The sequence below is a fragment of the Dermacentor albipictus genome, chromosome 5 (genome assembly GCF_038994185.2).
Source record: "Dermacentor albipictus isolate Rhodes 1998 colony chromosome 5, USDA_Dalb.pri_finalv2, whole genome shotgun sequence".
In the NCBI taxonomy this organism is placed as follows: domain Eukaryota; kingdom Metazoa; phylum Arthropoda; class Arachnida; order Ixodida; family Ixodidae; genus Dermacentor; species Dermacentor albipictus.
This window is the reverse complement of record NC_091825.1, coordinates 118,245,309-118,268,103: the sequence shown is the minus strand read 5'-3', so window position 1 is coordinate 118,268,103 and position 22,795 is coordinate 118,245,309. Positions and strand designations below refer to the sequence as shown.

General features: G+C 47.0%; 1 protein-coding gene across 4 annotated transcripts in view; it reads right to left on the bottom strand.

Annotated features, from left to right (window-relative positions):
• Positions 1–299: 299 nt before the first annotated feature.
• Positions 300–22,795, bottom strand: part of LOC135916229 (GRAM domain-containing protein 4-like) — a 155,694-nt gene continuing 133,198 nt past the window's right edge. For 2 of the 4 annotated variants that reach the window (XM_065449534.2, XM_065449533.1), the window contains exons 4-20: positions 19,921–19,998; positions 15,899–15,998; positions 15,186–15,262; positions 14,022–14,202; positions 12,576–12,601; positions 11,612–11,703; positions 10,313–10,404; positions 9,624–9,660; positions 9,315–9,392; positions 9,172–9,215; positions 8,553–8,662; positions 7,708–7,886; positions 6,592–6,724; positions 5,235–5,325; positions 3,725–3,806; positions 3,540–3,605; positions 300–1,209 (exon numbers count right to left, since the gene is read on the bottom strand). In XM_065449534.2, coding sequence (XP_065305606.1) covers positions 1,087–1,209; positions 3,540–3,605; positions 3,725–3,806; positions 5,235–5,325; positions 6,592–6,724; positions 7,708–7,886; positions 8,553–8,662; positions 9,172–9,215; positions 9,315–9,392; positions 9,624–9,660; positions 10,313–10,404; positions 11,612–11,703; positions 12,576–12,601; positions 14,022–14,202; positions 15,186–15,262; positions 15,899–15,998; positions 19,921–19,998 — 1,589 coding nt within the window. In that variant the 3' untranslated portion in view covers positions 300–1,086. The remainder of the gene's footprint in view (positions 1,210–3,539; positions 3,606–3,724; positions 3,807–5,234; positions 5,326–6,591; positions 6,725–7,707; positions 7,887–8,552; positions 8,663–9,171; positions 9,216–9,314; positions 9,393–9,623; positions 9,661–10,312; positions 10,405–11,611; positions 11,704–12,575; positions 12,602–14,021; positions 14,203–15,185; positions 15,263–15,898; positions 15,999–19,920; positions 19,999–22,795) is intronic. The other 2 variants (XM_065449532.1, XM_065449535.1) reach the window with 2 other exon arrangements.

Genomic DNA, 22,795 nt, shown 5'->3' with positions numbered 1-22,795 from the left:
TTGAGCTGCTAAATCTACTGCTTGTTCTGTGGAATTTGCTAAAGATGAGCTGCCCACCCATCCAGCATGTGTAATTATGTTGGTCTTTATTCTAATTTTTATTCAGAGATACGCCTGTTTATTTAAGCACTGTTCAGGATTAGTGGCTTGCAGCGAGGTCTTTAAAGTGGCACCATAAAATTTAACTGTTTAATGAACATGGCAAGAATTTCGCAACTGGTGAACAACGAAGTTGAAAAGGTTGTTTTCAAGCTAGGCTTTGATATGCAACCGGGGCTGATATTAGTATCTGCGCATATCCGCCATCAACAAGGAAACACACACTTTCATGTACAAGTTTATTGTGTTGAATTGTCAAAGAGCAACAGCAGGAAATAAATGACTCAATGTTCAACAACTGAGGCAAAGGCTCCTCATAAAATAGCTTCAAAACATATGCCCATTTTTTTGTAGTAAACAAAGAGGTAAACATGCTGCTCACATATCACACATCACATGTGCTCACAGTGTCTCGTGTTGTATTGGTCACTTTCGTAAGGACACATTGGCTGTAGACTGAATGCTGATGGCTTGTTCGCACCTTAAGCTGTTGTTTAAAAGGCAAGTCAGTGCAATTCCAAGAATGGTTGCTCTCACAGTCTTCAGAAATATCTTGGATATTTCCCACCAATGTGTTGAGTCTTCGTTGTCGGCTGTGAAGCACACGTGAGAAATAGCACGGAACAACTGAAATCGTGGATGCTTGCAGATTCCTTTGCCTAGGCAAGCAAAGGTCTTAAGCAGTCGTAGAGCCTAACCTGGCACGTTTGTATAGTTGTTGCCAGGGCTGAGCTTCTCGTTTACTATGTACAATTGTATAATCTCTTTGTTGGCTCATTACATGGTGTCGGACTCTCCTCGACACAACATTCGTGGCTATTTACAGCAACTGACTAGGCAAACTACAAACACAACTCTGCACAGGCAAGAAATCATTTGAGACTTATAGGTGGCGCCACAGAGTTTGACTATGACAATGGCCATATGTACAAATGATTTGCGCATGGAATGTGGAGTGTATGCACAAGGTCTCCAGTGGCGAGTTGATTAGCTGGTCTTGGATTGCAGAAGGTCGGCTATGGATGCCCACTTGCAGTTGTTCTGCATTCCTTGCTCCACAATGCTCTGGAAGGTTTCCTCTCGATTTGCGACAGTGCCAAAAGTGTACACCTGCAATGGTAACACGGGGAAAAGGATTTGCTTATTTTAAACACACTGCAGAATTTTTCGCAAGTCCATCCAGCTGGATACAAAGAAACAGTAAAGCACAGATTCATGATACAAAGAACAGAATGAAGTGGACAGTGGCAGACAAGTCCAAATATTAATAGCATGAGGAATGGGTGGCTATTTACAGACATGGGGTCATTTAGTTTGGATGCTGGCGTCAGGCATATCAAGTTACATCCATAAGGTACAATAGGTTCGAAAAAAGAACAGGCTTGGTTGTGGCTAGCGTTGCATGTATGACCTTAAGCCTTTTCAAAGTTGAGCTTTCGATTCAGGAACAACTGAAATGGTTTTGCGTGACATCTGTTTGTTCAGTCTTGCAGCTGGATATAGCAGCATGCAACACATTGGATTGCTGGATAACTACAGCACATTGGGTCATGTACTGTACAGGGGCATATTCTGCAAGTGTCCACCTCGTGGATATGTCCATTTTGTCTGCTACTGAAGTGCTGAATGGCTGGGAGTGCCAGTCTCCTGATGCTTACCACCAGCCAAGCCAATCGCAACTTCAGCAGCAGACGAAACGATCATGTCCGCTAGGTGGACACTTACAGAATAACACCCCCCCCCCCCCCCATTACTGTAGGCATTATGCAAAATGAGTTGGATGCTTGATTGACCAAACTCTACCATTGCACAACTGTTTTAAAAGCAACATCCTAATGTATCTGTGAGATGGCAGACCAGCTGCCGAAGATTGCCTAGGTTTCTGAAAGGTGTACTGCTTGTGTTGTCAAATAGTAACCACTACCGCTGTCGTGAGACATTAGTATCATCTAGTCTTTTTTTCACCCCGACACATATTGCCATTTCTTTTTCGTTTTGCCATTTCTCTGCTCATAGCAAGACTGATCTGGAATTAACAAAGGTAATGCTGAACGTCTGGCTTAAAGGGACACAAGGATCGACTAACACATGCAGACTGGTAAAACATTATTTTGAAACCACATTTTCATTAATTTGGCTAAAGAATACGGAAGTATTGCTGAAAAAAATCAAGCAGGAGCTCCTCTGGGAGTTGCCTATGTGTACGCATTGTGCCACTTTCTCATCTCTATGCAGCCCGGTGTCCTTATCAATAACTTGATCCGACCAGTATGAACGACGCCGCTGCGGCGACACGAACTGCTGCGGACGGCGGCGCAAGGTGAATTGATGACGCAAGCAAACCTGCAGGTGGCGGCGCCAGGTGCACTTATTACGTTGCGATCATTATAAGCCGTCATCGCTCTTTAGAACCTTATCCATCCGCGTCGAACCATTACCAGCTGTACTGCGTTGGCGGCTGTGAATGGCGCGGCCTGTCCTCGCCGCTTAGTTCGCGTTGAAGCGAGACGCGTGGCCCCTATCTTGAAAGCGATCTGCGATGGGGACGCAGAGCGCGGAGTGTTGATAGCTTCGTGTGCGCCGTGTTCTCGCCGCTTCACGTTGAAGAGAGAGCCAGCGTGACGGTGAATTCGGTCACTCCTGCGGGCCATTTGAAAGCGATCGTCTTACGTGATGGGCGGACGGGTTTTCTCGTTAGGTGTGCATAGAAATGCTTACGCGTTTTTAAAACTACTGTCTTGCCAGCGCCCAGAAGTGTCATTTACTTATGCACTTTAATTTAGCATTCCTTATGGATCCCGGCACACACTGGATTGAGCGCCCCCAACGAAGGGGCTCGCCGCGTTGCTCGAGGCCTCACTCGCCGAGCATCATCGGAGGAAGAGCTCCCGCGGGGTACTGCAAACGTCTGGGCGTGGGAGGATCGTTTGACCAGGTTCCACGACATCACGGCACACTACCAGTTACAAAGTATGCCCATTCCCTCACGCTAGGTTAGACAGGATGCAAGCAGTACACTTCAGACAATTACAAACAGATTCTTACAGAAACCCCCGACTCGTGCACGCCATGTATCCAGACATGCACACTACAAACAGATGTACATCGTGTGGCGAGGTTGCCACACCTAATCACATGTTATGGGAGTGTCAGGAGTTAACAAACAAGTCGGGCAGTGCCGACCCCTCCGTCTCTTCCACCGCCAGCCTCCGCTCGCGCTGGAAGACCGCACTGCTCAGCTCGAACCTGACAGCACAACTCCGGGCCGTCCAGCGAGCCGAGGAAGCCGCTTCGAGACAAGGTCTCGGAACCACGTCCGCGGCGGGTGCCCAGACCGACTAAAAAGACGCCGGACTCAAATCTTATTGATTTGAAAATAAAGTTTACGCTCTCTCCGCTAAGCGTTGAAAAGCTGCTCGGTACGTAGAGACGTGACTTACTTCGCCATTCTTCATGGTCACAATGAGGGACGCTCCATCGCCGGATATCCACGATGCCGTCTTTCCCTGAAAGACGGAAGACGAAATTCGCATTGAGGACTATTTGATCACTTCCAAGGTTTAAGCAATTACTGCAGCGATATGAAATGGGGATGCGTAGAGTACTTAGCGGGACAGAAACTTACCTTTTCGAGCTTGGAAATTTCAGAGAGGTGGATGGTGAGATTCTTGGGGTGCTGGGTTTTGTACCGCAGGAAAAGCAGGTAACTGCAATTTGAAAACGGGACAGAAACGTCAGAAAACTTGGCGCATTTGAAGATTGCGCGGGCTATAGCCTGCAGGCTACAGACAGCGCCAATAAGTTTACATTACGTCCACGTGCAATGGTAGTGGTTTACTACATTCCGAGCGTGGTAGGAAAGTGTGAAGCTTTGTTTTGCAAAGAACAAGATCGGAGCGTATAAGTGGTAGCCATGCAACCTTTCGAAATTTGGAACACTGATTTTCTGGATGCTTTTAAAATTCTGCCATGGTATCCAATTCAGTCATGTTTGCGCCTTCAGCCAATAATAGAAGGCTGTAGCTGTTCTGGGAGCCAATCGTAGCTCGCAAGATGGCGAATTAGATCACATGGTGGACTTCGACAGAACAGCGCCGCACTCTGGCTCATCTTTGACAAATTTCCGATAGCTTTATATATGTACCAAATTCCTATATACACTTTCCACAACATTCAGGCTCCTTCGCTTTGCTTCACACATACGGCCCTACAATCATAAGGCTTTCAGCACACGTAGCGCATTTCGCACACCAAGTCGTGGGTGGCTAGCCATGGCGCTGGGAGCCTATTCAGGCACTTGGTAACCAGTGGCACAATTCCTCGAACGATCACTTTTGGGAACGTGGCTTTGAGTGGGCGCCAATAGCTGAGCCAGGGGAAGAAGGTGTGGTCACAAAGACGGTACACTTCACACCAGCGTTATTTCGAGTGCATTCAAGAATATTCGAGGGTATGTATATATATATATATATATATATATATATATATATATATATATATATATATATATATATATATATATATATATATATATATATATATATATATATAGCAGCGCAAATAGTGGGGGACATAAACAGAAAGTAACGAACAGACGTGGACGTAGCTGCTGAGCATCTGTTGGTTCTTTTCTGTGTCTGTGTTTCACATTTTCCGCTGCTGCAAACCTCGGAGAATGAACCGACTAGCTCAGTTGAACACTCATTCGAGGATGCCCGTTGCTTCCGTGAGGCGGCGTCCTGGACGCTGCGTCACGCCAGAAGTACTCCAAAAAGTGGTCGACAATGCCGGCGCACAGAAACGGGCTTCTCCTCATTAGTTATGTTGTAGTGGAGAAGCCGGCTTCCGCGATGACTTACTGGTCGAACTACGCGCGCGTCCACAGCCTGCGTTTTAGTGGTGTCGCAACTTCAATATACAGGCCTCTGCTGGTAAAGTAGGAACACCTGAAGCGCAAGATGCCAGTGGGTTGGTGCGAAAGTTGGTAAAGTAAGATTCCACTAAACTAAATCACCAACGTAGCTGTCTTTTAGTAAGGGCATTACGTTTAACGTAGACCTCGCTGCGAAACAGTTTTAAGACTGCTGAATGGTCATCGCGGTGATACCATTAACGTGAACATTGTGTATACTCACTGGTCTGTCAAGTAGAGACGACCGTTGCGAAATGCAGAGGTGAGCGAACGCTCCTTCTTGATCAGCGTGCACTTTCTGCCTTGTTCCCAGCCTGCAACAGATGGAGGGAGAGGGAGTGCACTTGAATATCTACATCAGACCTATTCAACAATCATTGTGTCACCTGCCGTGGTTGCTTAGTATCTGTGGTGTTGGGCTGCCAACCGCGAGGTCGCGGGATCGAATCTCGGCCACGGCGGCCGCATTTCGATGGGGCGAAAGCACCCGAGTACTTAGATTTAGGTGCACCCTAGGTGGTACAAATTTCCGGAGTCCCCTACTACGACGTGCCTCATAATCAAATCGTGGTTTTGGCATGTAAAACTCCACAATTTAATTAATTTTTTAGTCATTGTGTCGCGAAACAGGAACGTAATAGGTCAAAGAACCGATACTGCGTCTGTTGTTGCGGCCTCAAAACATGACACACGAGAGGGATTGGCCATGCTTCGGAAACTTAAGCGAGAGCCTTTCGTTTTTCTTATTTTGCGTAAAACGGGCGGCATTTTCCTCACTAAGTAGACAAACCTTATCAGACGTGCAACTTTTCTTTTTCATGGAGCAATAGCTTCTCACCGTTACTTCGAATTGGGTTCTGCTCAACAACGATCCCGTTCTGTCACTTGGTCCAGCCGTTTTCCCGACCATACACGCAAATGATGGCTTAGTGGCTACGACGTCGCGCTGCTAAGCACTAGGTCGCGGGATCGAAACCTGGCCACGGCGACCGCATTTTGACGTGGGAGGGGAGGGGGGAGGGATGCTTAAGCACCCGTGTACCGTGCAAATTGGGTGCACGTTAAAGAACCTCGCGTGTTCAGAACTACTCCGGAAACTGGAAAGTGCCCGAAACTTGAGCATTACGCGAATTCCACATTAGGTGCGTGGGAGAACAGCGCAAATGGAGCGACCAGCCGTCTCGACTTGCGCCTTATCTTTCAACCTGCTGCAGATTATCTCCACGATATGGCGCGCGGGTCGCATACGCACTCAGAGGCGCGGACTGTCATGCGCAGCCACGGCTGGGTTTGGGTTAGGGGAGACGCCCTTATCTGAAAACCCTCCCCCCTCCCCTCCTTGCGCGCGCTTTATCGCCCGCGACTTCCAACACGGCGCGCATCAAGCCATTGTCCTTCGCTGCTCACCCTCGCAAGGTTACCCCTCGCAACATCGGCATATGGCGCTTGGGGCGCGATCTTATCGCACTTGGATCTTATACGGCGACGGCGAAAATACGCCTGGAGTGTCCATATAACTGTTATCGCAACAAAAAAAAAAGAAAAGAGTCGATTGACGAATGCATCCACAGTTGACCTACCTTGCAGGCACATCTCCGAGGTGGGTATGTTGAAGATGCTGCTGAGAACTTCGTCGATGTCGTCCCCTCGGAAGGAGACGGGCGATTGGGACCGGCTTTCGCTTGCGTTGTTGTTGATCATTATCAGCGGTGGCTGCACAAACAACGTTCATTGCAAATGTAACAAAACAGACGTAATGCTGCAGAACTATCTACCATTCGCGGATGAGAGAGAGAGATAAGAGGGATTGTAGAAAGGAACAGGCCACGTTCTTGCGCCATATACATTGAGAAGAAAGAAAGCCAGGAAAGGAAAGGTATAGGGAGGTCAACCAGACGAGCGTCCGGTTCACTACCCTAGACTGGCAGTAAGGGAAACGGTGCACGTGGTTCAGTTAAGCCTAATCAAATACTTAGACGAAGAATCCCAGTTATTGCAGCAAACAGCGTCTCTTTGCAGACGTACACTGATTAAATGGCGCATTACGTGCATGGTGATCGGTGATCACTCCTATAACGCATTTTGGCTCCCAGTTTGGTCTCCCAAAGTAACCATTAAGGTCAGCACACACATACTCGCGCAGGCAGAAAGCACGGAAACTATAACGCCTGACGAAAACAGGCACGTCTAGAGGTTCTTTAGTTATGAGTGGTTGACTTGGACATATCGTTGCACGTTGTCACAAATGGTTGTTTTGGGACCCCGAAAGGGGGGGAGGGAGTGCGGTTTGTGGCAGGATCATCTGAAGCAGGCTAAGGACATGCATTCGCTTCAAACAGTTAAAAAAGGTCTGGCGTGAAACAGGCCGTCTGGATTTCGTAACAGACGATCAAGCAGCTAGCGCTCGAGCATTCTGGAAAGCCAAGTGGACACGGACCTGAGAATTACGCCGCATTGTCAATACACCATCTTTTTGTATTGTATTGTATTGTATTGTATTGTATTGTATTGTATTGTATTTTGTCATCTCTGTTTGCCTCACAATTACGGGGCAGGCTGCACGTTCATCTACGATTGGCTCAAAGCGCCATCATTGCGCACTTCGCGAACTCGCGGCGGACATTCGACCACGTTCAGAATGGCGTCCTATCCGTGCTGTAATCGACGAGCTATATGCACGAGAGTATAGCGCTTACTTCGGACTTTTTCTTGGCGAGCTTCTCCTTCTTCTTGTTCACTCGCGCCTGCTTCTCGATCTCGGGTCCGGTGGGCAGCTCGTTCCACAGGATCCACGCCAAGTCGTACTTTGCGCGCACCCGCGGGAACCGCACGAACACGTAGTCCAGGATGAAGGCCTTCAGAACCAGGGCGGTGCCTGCGAGGAAGACGCGTTTAGTCACGTGGGTCTGGGTCGTACGAAAGGGGGGGAGTGTTTAACGGAGAAGGTAATTCACACGCGACTAACTCGGTTCGCGGAAGAAAACAGCATCTGGCCTCACGAGGTGGTAGGTTTCAGACCGCACCTTAGCGCTCAAGATACCATGATAAGGCTACAGCACACAAAGCACTATTATGCGTATAGTGTGGTAGAAAGGGAGTTCGAAGGAGTACACCGAGTGTACTCCCAGAGATGTCGCTATAGTTTTCTGTTCTGAACAGATGGAAGGAAACATGAAAAGGGAATAGAGACAGGCGTGAAGAACGTATAATCTGCGCATGCAGAGGAACGGCAAGCGCGCGGTCATATACAATTAAACATCCTAAGTAGATAGGTGATAAATACTTCCGCAAAAAAAAATCGCATTCTACGAACTTCCTACTGAATTCGTCCCGCCGAAAATATAGTTTCGCGTATACTCTATAGCTTGTAAAACGCAGTTGCAAGCGCTGATAGTAGTAATCCGGTGTTGAGCACTGTTTCTTCCGAGCCACACCTTGTGGCCAGAAACGGGCCGACACGAGGTTTGAGCGCTTCGGTTTGAACTCGGCGCTTCTCGAACGCACTAAACTGTAGCAGAGATGCCGCCAAGGCGAAGCTTACCGAGCACTTTGATGACTTCCGCCGTGGGCCGGATCATCGAGTACAGGGCTAATACGCCGAGGATGCCCAATACTTTGGCCGTCACCGCCGGCTTCCTCCACGTCCACAAGCTGCGACAGATACGTACATCAGGATTAGTACGTGGTCGTGCGAATACGCGTACATGATCTTCGCTTGTGCACGAAGACGATATGTCACGAAAGGCTGTCAAAATTGAGTTTCACAGCTATCATGAGTTACATACGGACAGTAGACTGAACTTACGTCATTGCAATTTTCATTGACTAGCGTCTGTAGGATTGTTGTAGACAGGAGCAAAAATACGTAGGAAACAGAGTAATCTATAAATTACATACAGATGTAGAGCCTGTAGACTGTCAATTTCATTTCTGACAACAGTAATGTTAGAATAAATTGTCTTTCTTTTTTAAGTGTAGGTATAATGCTCTGTTTCGTGGAGAAGACTTTCGTTTCACAGCAGCAGTCAGAACCACTGTTCCTTTGTGGACCTTCAGTGAGTCTTGCTACAAAAAGAACTGTGAAGGTTCTACAGGCGTGCCGAACGATTCGTAAAGGATACTTCAGCTAGAGCTACATATATCGTGTAAGTGACACTTACCTTAGTCCTTTGTCGAAAGCGTCTGACAGCACGTGAAACGTTTTCTGAAAGGCGACAGAACGGACAAAGATTGTGAGCCTCCTCTTTATGTGGCTAGCGCACCGCGACAAACCGTGCGATTTGCATAGGAAAGATATGCTTACCGCTATTTTCATGTTGAGGGACATGATCGCCGGCACCTTATCGATTCCCATGCCGATGCCAAGCTTCTTGTGATCGGTCTGCGGCAAAGAAGAGAAGAAACGGCTCGTTTTCATGTACGTTCAGCGCTTGCACGAAAAAAAAAGTGCAGTTTCATTTGAACAACTGTTCGATCGCGTGGAAGAGACAATGGTGGAGTAGCCATTTCCTCGTAAAGTTTGTTATATTTCAGCGCATTGATACTGTGCTCTCGTTTTACGTCAGTAGGTGCAATCGCTAATATGGTGCCGTGAGGAGGTGAATTCACTCACCGTGAAAACGTCGTCTGTGGCTGAGCCGAGGAAGCCTCTGGAAAGTGAGAAATGACGTTTCTTTGTGAGCGCAAGCTTCACTCAAAAAGCTACCTTATCTACTTTAAAACAGATTCCTTGGTAAGAAAAAAAAAAAGAACTCGGGAAATCGGGCAAACCGAAAAGGAAGGAAAGGAAAGAAGAGCGATGTGTTTCTCTCACATGACATTCCGTGTTTGGAGCGCATGTTTATGATTTTTTTTTATCTAGCCTTTGCCTGCAACTTGTGTTTCTACTTTTTTTTTTTCATGTCGTAAGGAGTAGCCATCAACATCAATTCGTTCCAGCGCCTCTTTATTAAGCCATATTAATAAATAAATAAATAAATAACATCGAACCTTGCACTCTTCGATATGATACACCAGCACTAACCTTTTCCTATATCTTTCAAAATATGCCTTCAGGCAGGTTTAATTGATCGAGGATAATTATGTCCCTTTCACGATATTCTACGAGGGGGATTCACTACGAGGCACCGCAGGCTGAGTGTCCTGTATTTTCGTTTCAGCTGCGCACTTGAGAATTAAGTAGTGTCCGGCAGTTGTCAGGTCGGACATTCGAAGACTTCCCTTGTTCTTTTATCACGTAAAAAAAAAGGGGGGGGGGGGAACACGGAGATGAGCGAGTATTGCTAAGCCGCGGACACTCACTTCATGCCCAGGTAGTTCTTGATGAGCCCCAACGCGACTCCGACGAAGACGAGAGTCAGCAGGCAGTCGTTCCAGAGTCCGTGAAGAATGGCCTGCACAGTTAAAGAGTCACGGTCATTCACTATACGCTACTTACACAGCACATCTTCTACGGTGGCGCTTTTGTGACTTCGATAGCAATAGTATGCGTCGCGTCGTAACTACGAAGTATTCACCGAACGAGAAATTGTGGCACCGAGGCGACATTATGCCTTCCTGTGAGACCCTAACCTAATGCCTGTGAAAAAATGGCTGTGGCTTAGGTAAGGTTAAGCCCAGGATGCGAAGCATACTAGCCTTTATTTTAGTTGTTGAACCACTGTTTAGCCTGGTGAACTGCTGTTGCTTGGCTATATTTGGTTCGGCTAGACGAAGAAACAACTCATGCATTACTGCTTCGCCTTCAAGAGTGGAACGCGACAGCGTTCCCGTCGACCCGCCAAGGGGTGTAAGACAATGGGCTACAGGGCAGCGACTACGCGCCCCGCATTGGACGCGGTGAGCGTCGAGCAAAGCAGCGTTCGGCGCGGCAACGAAATGTGCGCCTGAGCAAGAGACGCACGCCTTAGAAACAGCTCGTTTCTAAGGCAACACCGCATTCACTAGAGGCGCTTTTGTACCGCTTTGAAGCATCGTACTCGTGGCTCAGTGGTAGCGTCTCCGTCCCACACTCCGGAGACCCTGGTTCGATTCCCACCCAGCCCGTCTTGCAAGAGTGGAGCCAAAGCCACTTCTCCTCTGTCGTGACGTCACGGTGTCACGTGGTTTCAAGGCGACACCGCCGCGCCTGAGGAGCTGGGTTGAGCTCTCGTAATATGCTTCGCATAAAAACGTGTTGTTTTTAACCTGCCGTGAGCTGTACTAGGCCCCCTTTTCACTCTTAGTATGGTTCACTGCGGTGCAATATGCTTCGCCGCACTACATTCCGTATGCTTTACTGCATCACACTTCTGTACTGCAGTGAAACTAATTAAATAAAACGATCACTATGAAACGCACGTCAGACACTTTCCTGGAAATGGACGACTTCTCAGCTGATTCTTTCTTCTTACCCAGGCTAACTAACGTCTATGTTGTTGTGCGTAATATCGGAGCCCGTTTTAGTACGTAATGTCAATATTCATAGACTGCAGGCTCGAACTCACTTTTCGCCGTTTCCTTAACGACGCCCCAACCAACCTCTCCGCGGTCCCTGGAATACAGTGGCCGTACGGCCGTAACTTGGATGTCACGTTCGAGACAACGCGCAAAGCTACTCACCGCAACGACGAGGAGCGTCTGCAGTGGCGACTTCCACTGGAGAAGCTTCGTGAGCTCGTGTTGCACTGCCCGCAGCGAACAGTCCACGCACGCTGCGTAAGAGAAAACGAGACATAAATTCAAATATGTGCGTGCTCCTTCCCTTCCTTTTAGAGCGCAGCTCAGGCACCCGTTCCTGCGGCGAGCGTCGGCGTCGTCCCTCGGCGTAACCGAGTGAACGAGAACCGCAGAAGCATGAAAGAGCGAACGCGGAGCGCGGACGAAAGAACGGCGATAGCGAAGAGAGCGCGAGAAGGAAAGCGGAGGAAGAGGGCATGGCGACAGCGTGAGAAGATAAGCGTAGTGCCGCGCAAGACGAGCTTTGCGGCGACGATGGTTACGACGAGATGGCGCCACAGTAGCGCACGTCGTCTGTATGGAAACAGCGCTCCGTGAGCGGAGGCATGTCTGCAGCGGCTGCTGCTGTGAATCGCGCCCACGCGTCACGATTGGCGAAGCAGTCGCGTCACACTGGCAACGTGCCGCACGAGAAAGCTCGTCCGCGCCAGCCAATATATCGTGAAATGAAAACAGGCATATCGCTGCGCCCAAATTTTGCATGGGTGTATCGTAATCGTCGGCGAATGTTTGCCCGTTCTTTTTTTTTTTTGCTTTCATGCGACGCGCTTGAGAGTTTTTAGTTACGAGAACGCTGCAGCAGAATCCTGCCCAGCTAAGAGGAAGCATTACCTCAAAAGCTCCTATGTATATACGCGAGAAGGGAAAAAATTATAGTCTTTCTACGGCATACTCTGCACCGATTTTTGTGGTGTTTGTTTCATGTAAGTGCCATGGCTAAAATCTTCCCAAGGGGAGCAGATTTATTTAGACCGTCATTTAAAAGAACAAGAAATATTATGATATACTTCAAGACGCCTATAGGTGCACAACAGCAGCTTCAATGCAACAATAGGGTTGCACTTACCGAATCGAAACAGGGTGTCCTTGGTGCTGCAAGGTGAAAAAAAAAAGATAACAAACAGTGAGGTCAGGCAACAGTGGAGGAGAAATCTGAGAGAGTTGGTTATAGTCGAACATGTACACAAAGCAGCGCGCACAAAGTAAACACAAGAAAAAACGATTATTCGTCTTTTTTGTAAACCTGTGCTCGAATTTCTGTTCTCTTAGACGTTGTGTCTATATGTATTCAGGTTATAGAATAGCTCAATTTGACGACGCCCAGGTTTAGAAAGAGATAGCTTAAGGCGTCAGAGAACTGAACGTGCACTAAGGAAAAGGATAAGTTCAAATAAAGAAGGAAATTGACCTTGTACAATACGAAAGAAGCGCGAAAGTGCGCGCAAAATTGCGGCGCGGCTAGCCGCTCGAGGCACTTTGCGTATGATCGCGGGCTTCTTTCACGCTCGATAAAAACTTTTATGTAGGACGTATTGAGCAACAGAAAGCTCTATCAGGAGTTTTTCATGTCGCTTTACAATTTTCTCACTGACACTTTTAATCGAATTATAATATTTGAGTAGTTGTAAATAATTAGGACTAATTATGTAATTAGAATGAAAAAAAGGTAATCAGAATATGGTCAAGCGACCGCAGACTTCATTACCTTGGTTCTGTCCATCTACACTCAAAAACAGTTGCACCCTCTGGGGTGTATATCTGCCACACAACAATAGTCGTCATTTGTCTTGCTTGCGTTTCCGTTCTTGAAAACGCCGCGCTCGTTACTTTCCTGTCGAGAATGCTCTGTCATGCTGATAAGACGCATGCCGTTCGCGACTTGGAAGTACCGGGCTCGTAGCGTTAAAGAAAGAAAATGCGGACACTAAAGATGACGAATATCGTTGTGTGGCAAATATACACTGCAAAGGGTGCAACTGTTTTCAGAAAGTGCGTGGCATTCGCATATTTTAAAACAAACTCTGGCTGAGGTTAGCTGGGACACCCTGTATATAGCCGCGGGACCAGAACGACTGATATATCACTGACGTACGTGTAGCTAAAGTCATCATCATCATAAGTCTGGCTACGCTCACTGCAGGGCAAAGGCCTCTCCCATACTTCTCCAACTACCCCGGCCATGTGCTGATTGTGGCCATGTTGTCCCTGCAAACCTCTTAACCTCATACGCCCACCTAACTTTCTGCCGCCCCCTGCTACGCTTCCCTCCTCTTTGAATCCAGTCCGTAACCCTTAATGACCATCGGTTATTTTCCCTCCTCATTAAATGTCCTGCCCATGCCCATTTCTTTTTCTTGATTTCAACTAAGACGTCATTAACTCGCGTTTGTTCCCTCACCCAATATGCTCTTTTCTTATCCCTTAACGTTCCAACCATCATTCTTCAAAGTAGTGATACGCAAATTCGATGATGTCTTTGCCACTTCCGAGGTTATATGTAGGTCCCACGTACTATTTCAGCGAGAAGGACTCGTCGTTGTCCTTTGGAGGCTGGTCTGGCACCTCGACGGGGTGCCACTCGGAGAAGTCGTCCTGCAGCTCGGCGAACCAGCGCTTCAGAGTGGTCAGCTGAACCGCCGCCCAGTCGGAGGCGTTGAGCTTCTCCGCAGAGGATGACCGCAGCGCCGGCGTCTCTGCATGAGGGACGTAGTTGCAGTCGCGTTAGGAAACGTCGATAGGCGACGCGGACGCATTCTACAATGCACGCTTGTGAGCAGAAGAATACAGCGTTGGTTCAGTTAATCTTTTTTCTTTAAAGTGAGGAGCTTTTCTTTGCGAACATCACCGCGTTTTTGTGACCATAAGAGCTGCGCGTGGCTTTTCTGTCGCCGAATAGGCCATCCAATCACAGCGGAGAAGACGCGCGTGACCGCATGGCCTCCGAGATTCACCCCCGCGCAAACGCGCGCCGCGGTGGATCTCGGAGGTCATGGTGACCGTCGCTGGGTTTCTTGCATCGCCACCAGATGGCTCTGGTATCCGTGGTGGCGCGGGCCGTGCGGGGGACAGAAAAAAGACAACCAGAAAGCTCGCCTTCGCGCTTCCGCGGCTGCCGGGAATTAGGTGGTAAACGCTGCTTGCGGATAGAATGGATTCAAATTGTACTACGTACGCATGCGCATGCTGCCTCTGAAAACACGATGCGTTCGAGGCTTCTGTAGTACTCGCTAGTAGTCAACAACTCCGCCTAAGAAAAGGCTAAGGCGCAGACGTATGCAATATAATTTGCATACGTCTGCGCTTGTCTGTGCGCGTGCGCGTACTCGCGTTTCGATTCTTTATGCACACAACGTTTCGCTGTATTTAGTTTCCAACTCGTTCGATCTGCTACAATTTTATTTATTGAAATGAAAACTATATATACTTCAGAACCTAACGGTTGCATCGCAAAAAATGGAAACTTATGACCGCTACTACAGCGTTAAACGATATAAACAAGGCGGGTTAGACAAGAAGATTACACTTCGGAAATTTCAAGCAGGCCGGTGTTGCTATGAGCGAAGGCGTGGTACGCCAGGACGGACGTACGACCCCACGCACAATCCTGCTCAACATTCCCGTAATACCGTCAAGCATTGAATGAAAGCGTGAATAGTTTCTAAGGGGAAACACTAACCACAGGTAACTTTGATGCTTGGAATCCTGCCTGCGCTGTTTTGGACCAGGGGGCTCTGGGGTGCCGGAGCCTTTCGCCTAAAGACGTGTAAAGGAACATAAAAGAACAGCTTTATAGCCAAAAAAGTATCCGAGACGTTGTCTTTACTGTTAGTGTTTTATAAGAAGAAAAAGAATACTAAATGTTATTCACATAAAACAGCGAGTCGTCAGAGAGATACGCGATAAAATGTTCAAGTCCCTCTTGCACAAGATACCTTTGAAGTATGACGTAATTTTGGACATCAATCGCCAATTCACCTGCACGTCGATGAAGTTGCGCTAGCTTGGCGCACATCTTATGCACCTTGGTTTTAAAGCTTCTGTGTTTACTGCGGTGCAGCATTGTGGCGCCATCTCGTGTGCACTCGACGAATGATAGCTGTTGCTTCCTAAATTCCGGTGCAGACATTTGCACCTTCTTTCCACCTTTTTTTAAAACCTTTTTGCATGATTAGACACATGACTCTTAACAGGCTTCAGACAAGATGACACAAATCAGTACTAACGCTAAGTATAACTGCTTATTTCGTGTGGACTTATGCGTGCTTACACATTTTGGAAACACATATGACTCAAAACAGGCTTCGGACAAGACGGGTCAGGTAAAATTGCAAACACTTTAGGCATAAGTTGCTATCGGAAGTAGATATACACCAAATATGCGTCACTCACCTCTGTCGAGGAGTCGGTCGCTTCATCATGAGCTTCGGTGAACTCGAATCATTTTGAGAGGACTTGTCACTCTGGCTATGCAAGGCGTCGTCATCTGAAACTGAACAAGTATTTGGGGATTCGGTTAGTCTATTGCTTCAGGAATGCTTCTGCAGATGTGCATTGAAGATAGATAAAAAGAAATAACAACGCAGTTCTACATTTCCAGATGTCATCCTTCTCCTCAGTCATGGAGTAAAAACATCAATGCTGTGAGTAGTCAGTCAGCTTGCACGGTTGCGGCTGCTTATTTCGTAACGCCGTTATGGGCTCCGATTTCGCGAACTGCGATTCGTGTATAGGCTAAAGCCCGAATTTCATATCTCGGACGCTAAGGCAACAAATATAAATGTAAACAAGGAGGTCAAAGGAGGACAGCTGCCTTGCAGAGCCTTGAAAACGTATAAGCGTAAAGGCATTTGTACGCGTCGAGCTTTTCATATACCAAATTACCGCAGCGCTATATACCAGAGTGCCGTGTAATCTGTGCAATTTTCGACCCTCGAAGTTAGTTGGGTAACACTGCTTCTCGCGCAGCGCGATGTCGATAGGCTTCGCTTGCGGCTTGCAATATGTGCTCTTGATGTGTGAAGCCAAAGAGGAACTTGCGTGGCTTATGCATTACGTTACGTAGGGTGACCCAGCTAACGTTAGCCATGCTGTTCAACGAAAAATAATAATTATTAGAAAAAAACATGGTGCTAGATACAATTTTAAGATCAACAGTGTTCGGTCGTCAGAGCTCCGACGATCAAACACCGTAGGTCCTAAAATTGTATCTCGCACTGTATTTAAAATATATGTATATATTTTTTTTCGTTGAATCGCTTAGCTAACGTTAGCTGGGACACGCGTTACAGTGCAGTTGTACAATTAAAATAAAATATATATGAAAAGAGCACATCACATTTTAAAAAAAGCTTTCTACACCAGTGTAATCGGGTATAGCGCGTGTTTGGTTGTGACGCAGTTATAAGTGTTCAAGTATTCAAGTAGTAGTAGTAGATTTTTTTTTTATTGCGCGCACTTAATTGAAGCGAAATTCGTTGTGTTACTTCGAAAGTTGTACAGGGACTGCTGGGAAGCACCCAGACCGATTGTTTCCTACACAAGGCAACTTCGGCGTTTACATTGTCGGTGTCTACATTCGGCTTCCGTTGGAAAGAGTCAAAAACTTATTCAAGAGTTCTGGAGTACTTCTACAAACCTTCCATTAGATGACGTCGTGGTGACTGGTAGCCAGTTTATAATTTTATTAGTTAGGCTTGTTTAATCAGTTGCGTAAAGTCAACAAAACACTGAGGGCTATAGAATGCACACAACGTACGAATCGTTGCATTCGCGTAAAATATATCATTAGCTGTTAAATAACGTGCATTTTTTTCGTATACGAACAACTTGTATAGACGCCCACACTGTCATATGCGCGTGCTTGAGCAACGGGCTGGACTGATCTATTTTTGAGCGCGACGGAACTTTTATTGCAAAGTTCTGCGGATGACTCGTAAGCAAGTGTGGCTTATAGTTGGTTAATCGATTCAAAAATTCATTTGGTTTACAGCATGCGTCGGTAACCGTAAGTTGCCGTAACGAATCTAAGCTATCTCTGGAGGGGGCATGCTGCTCAAAAGAAGTTCGACATTCTCTGTTCTCAGTGTTGCTTGAGAACTACAGCCAATGCAGCGCGCGTCAGCACTTTTCGTCGTTCTTTGTCTCTACTGGTAATTATCGTACCAACATATCTGCTGTGTTATCCGCGCTTGCGAGACGCGTTATATATATATATATATATATATATATATATATATATATATATATATATATATATATATATATATATATATATATATATATATATATATATATATATATATATATATATATATATATATATATATATATAGAGAGAGAGAGAGAGAGAGAGAGAGAGAGAGAGCGAGACAGAGATAAACGAGATTAGACAGGCAGGGAGGCTAACCAGAAGATAGATATACAGTTTGCTAACCTGTACTGGGGAAAGGGCAAGGGGAGACAGAAAGATTTAAATAAAAAAGATGAAAAAAGAAAGTGCACATACATGAAACGCGTGGTATCTCTAGTAAACTATACAGGATGCATTTTTGTTTAGAATATACAGATTATTTTTAGACTATAAGCTCCGTGAACGTGGCGTTCTCGCAAATGAATTTCTAGGCGAAGCGGACGTACTTTACCGTTAATAACGCAGTCTAATTAACGAAGTCTAATTAACAAATATTTATTAGTTAACTGTTTCTATTATTGCTTTGCGAGCTGTTTAAACGCGAATTTGAAGGCAGTCATGTTTTTATGCACCCTCACCTAAAAAAAAAAATTAACGTCGCACCTAATTCGAGGTATTTATCGTCGAATTTCAGCGGCAAATCCAGCCACTATCGAAACCGAGCGCCGCGGGAGCACAGCAGCAAAGCCGGCCCCGCACCCGCCGTGGTTGCTCAGTGGCTATGGTGTTAGGCTGCTGAGCACGAGGTCGCGGGATCGAATCCCGGCCACGGCGGCCGCATTTCGAAGGGGGCGAAATGCGAAAACGCCCGTGTACTTAGATTTAGGTGCACGTTAAAGAACCCCAGGTGGTCAAAAATTTCCGGAGTCCCCCACTACGGCGTGCCTCATAATCAGAAAGTGGTTTTGGCACGTAAAACCCTATATATTAAAGCCGGCCCCGCTGTCGCATCAGACCGAAACGCCCCGTGACGGCAACCGCGACGAAGTTTTGAAACCGAACGTCTCGGCCAATGGCGGCAGCTATACCGATTCACGTCACGTTTTGCCTGGCAAGCATGCGTTATACGGCTGCGGCCGAGGTTTTTCTGCGGCACGCTATCATTCCAACTTCGGCCTCCCCCCGCACTTCTTCATATACTCTGTTGTAAGAAGGTCGCCGTATGACGCGCAGAGGGTGCAGCGCTAGGTCTCGATATTGCCTTTAGACGTTTCATTTAACTGGGCGAAAAACAAGGACGCGCGAAAGAAACACGCACCACACCCCGAGCGCCTCGACTTAGCTTTTGGAATTTGATGAAAGCGATTCTCGAATTTTTTTTTTTTTTAAGATAGGTGTGCACGAAAATGTCACTGCCTCCAAGTTTGCATTTGGACAACTCGGCCCAAACCGCTAAAGAAAAAAAAAAAGAGTTAATTAAATCTTTTTTGTTAATTATTGTTCTGAAGCTCACGTTATTAGCGGCCACCTTTTCTGTGGTGATAGCCTTTCTAATAAAAAATATGGCTTGTCTCAAAAAAGAAAACCCCTGTATGTAGTCGTGTCTGACGTTTGGGAATTTTCACACGGCCTTGAAAGCGGTGGCCGGAGAGCGCGTGTCGTTAGGTGTCGTTAAGCAGCGTCAGTCTTCACCTTGCTGCAATGCACGCCATTATCTCTCTCTCTTTTTTTTAGACACCTCTTTCCTACATATTCTATGACTATACTGACGTTCGGCCATACATGGTTACGCAACATTACTTCTGTTTGTTCCAAATTTATCCGGGAACTTTCCTCGAACTTTCTGGGCATCAGGATGACGTCTGTTATAACCACTACTGAGCGCGTGCAGCTTTTTTCGAATTGGTGTTGCGTCGAACCGCCCGTTTGAAGAAGAAGAAGAAGAAGAAGAAGAAGAAGAAGAAGAAGAAGAAGAAGAAGAAGAAGAAGAAGAGGAAGGAGAAGAAGAGGAGGAGGAGGAGGAGGAGGAGGAGGAGGAGGAGGAGGAGGAGGAAATGAAGGGAGAAGGCAGGGATGTTAACTAGAAATGCGTCTGGTTGGCTACTCGTCACTTTGGGGGACGGGAAAGAGGGAATAGAAAGATAAGATAGAGAGAAAGAGGGGGAGGGGGAGGAAAGCCGCGGTGAGCTCGCGCACGCACGCGGAAGCCCTGAGCGAGTCAGAGACGCTCACACAGGCCAGGCCGTTTGAAGAAGAGAATCAAAACTGTGCGCATATGTACCCGGGAAAGGCGCACGCGTGTCCGTGACGTCGCTGTGACGCAGCATAGTTTGCGGAGTCAGGATGTTTCGGGGAGTCCCTGCGCGAGAGCGGACGTCACGTGTCAGCACACCCTTACGGCACATTTATTTATTTATTTATTTATTTATTTACTTATTTATTTATTTATTACACCTCAAATACCTCGATGCGAGCAACTACACGAGGGACTGGCATGAGCACAGGAGTCATGGGTCAATATGTATATAGGGTGCTCTTCGATGACGGGCTCGACTTCGAAATATTTCATATTCAAAGCGACGCGGGCATGCAGGAGGTGTCGTCATATTGCATCATTATGATGCCGTGTAGATTGTGTAATGTTGGACGTAACATTATCCATCTATCGCATCACTACTAAGCGACATATAGAGGCATGGAATAAAGCACGCGCGCGTTCACCCGGAAATGCATTGTCGGACTGATTCGCTCCGTGTGCGATATATATATATATATATATATATATATATATATATATATATATATATATATATATATATATATACGAATGCTCTCACTCTCTCGCTCAATTTATAACCCGTTGCCCTTTCCCCTAGTGCAGGGTAGTAAACCGGACGTGCTCTTGGTCAACCTCCCTGCCTTTCCTTCTCTCTCTTCAGTATCCGTGTACCCTCTTGCGTGTGGGATTCTTTTTTGTCAGTTGCGTGCAGTGGTAGCAAGGCGAAAAAGAAAATAACGACGGACATAGACATGCGCGTGAATTGAATCTCCCGTTTACCCAATGCGGCTGCACTTCAGTTCAATGTGCAGAGCATTGCTATATTACTGCACACGATTCCCTTCGTTGAAGGCGCGACCACATTAGACGGGACGTGCCGAGTTTTGCAGCAATGATAAAGGAATAGCTTTCTTTTTCTTCCTGGTTATACCTGCCGTCAATAATCGACTTGTGCGCGTAGATAAAGCTGGTGATTCAATTCTTTATGTATATATTAAATCACCAGCTGCAACTACACGCACAGTTTAATTATTGGCGGCGGGCATAACGAGGAAGTAAAAACTATTCTTTCATCATTGCCGACGAAACGCGGCACAAATAGTCATCCTACCACTGTGACTTTCCTTCAGTGGAGCTCGCAGTGCCTTGGAATAAGGTGACGTAACTTTGACTTATTTATTGGCAGTCCATCACTGTTCGTGATCGAATTGGTGTTACGTCCCGAAGTTACAACCACCTTGTTCTCGAGCGTGCACACGGGAAACTCTGAACACGTGTATCGTTATGCATTCCGCCCACGTCACTCCACCGATAACCGAAACCACGACTTCCTCCTCGTCGGTGTACAGGACGTCAAAGCCTCCGAGCTACCGCGGGGAGTCGAACAGAGCGAGATGATGGCGTATCACGGAAGCGATGGTGGATGCAAGAAGAATGCATCAGCGATCTGCTGATTTCAGCCCCCACCGTAGACTTGTGCAGAGAGTCGACGCAGTAACGAACAATGATTTGGTTGATTTATTTATTTCATGACGTCCTAAAGCAAGGCACGGGCTGTAAGGTGTACGCGGTAGCGCGGAACTTCAGATTATTTTGGGCCATCTGAAGTTCTTTGCTGTACACCGAAGACGCAGCACAGACACAAGCCAACATCCTTGCGTCCCGCATCCATGGATGCTGTTGCGGCCGGTCGGGTGGCGAACCCGCAACCTTGAGCTCAGCAGAACGAGACTGTGCTACCGCGACGATTGAGTAAAACAATGGCAGCATATTAGTTGGCGTATATTTTTGGACCAATAGTTCCGCTGGACATTTATAGGGGGCTATAGTTAGCTAGCATCGGCCAGGGTCCGACCCCTCGTGACTTCCGGAGAGGGGGGGGGGGGGGAGTAAATTTAAACTGTACCCAGTGAAACCTGTAAGCACGTGTAATCGATATATCCATTGCTCGTATAGGCTTAAAATTTGCTGTATGTACGTTTCTTGCGTACGTGGACGTACGCTAAGCAATTTATTCGGCCTTTGGCTTTGTTAAGCATTAATTTTGTTTCTTTGGAAATGATCAGCAGCGCACATTATACATATAGGGTGTTGACAACGGCTTCGACTGAGGCATCCTCGTCGTGTGCTGACAAATGCCGTAGATAATTGGGAATGATGAAAGTCTCGTGTACCCTGCAACCCCGTATGCGTCGCGCGGGAATGTGTAGGGTAGCCAACCGGACGTTATTCCGGTTAGCCTCCCTGCCTTCTGCTTTTCTCTTTCCCTCCCTTCGTGAAAGACGTCGTGCTCCTGTAACGGTTACCTGGGCTCCGTCAAGCCGTTTTTACGGCTTTTAGCCCAGCGGACCTTCCAGCATATTGTCTGGTAAATAAACTTGAATTTGAATTTGAATTTGAATTTGAATAGTTCGCTCGTCTGGTTGACGGCACAAGAAATTTGCGGATTTCGAACCTGATTGTAAGAACACCGAAGAAAAAAAAAAGGTCTTATCGAAACAGTAACCGCGGTGTCAGCTCACTATAGATAAGAGCGACTCATTTTAGCTCAACTCGAAACGTGGCCACTTGTAGCTGGTTGCGCGGTGTGTGGCAGCCCCCCCCCCCCCCCCCTCCATTTCCCCCGCCCCTTCCCTCTACTCTTATGGAAAAGAGAAAGAAACGAAAGTCGAAATTGCGCTTCTCGGGTATTATCGCATTATTTCGGCTATACCGGTTGGCAGGCCGCTATTTTGTAGGGATGCCGTATGCCTTATTCTATGCTACTCTTATCATCCACCATACACGGCCGCCTGATCGCGTTGATAACGTGGGCAGACCGTACCGCTCTGACCAGTGGCCAAGCGCGAAAACCCTGAAAAAGCATAGAATCGGAAAA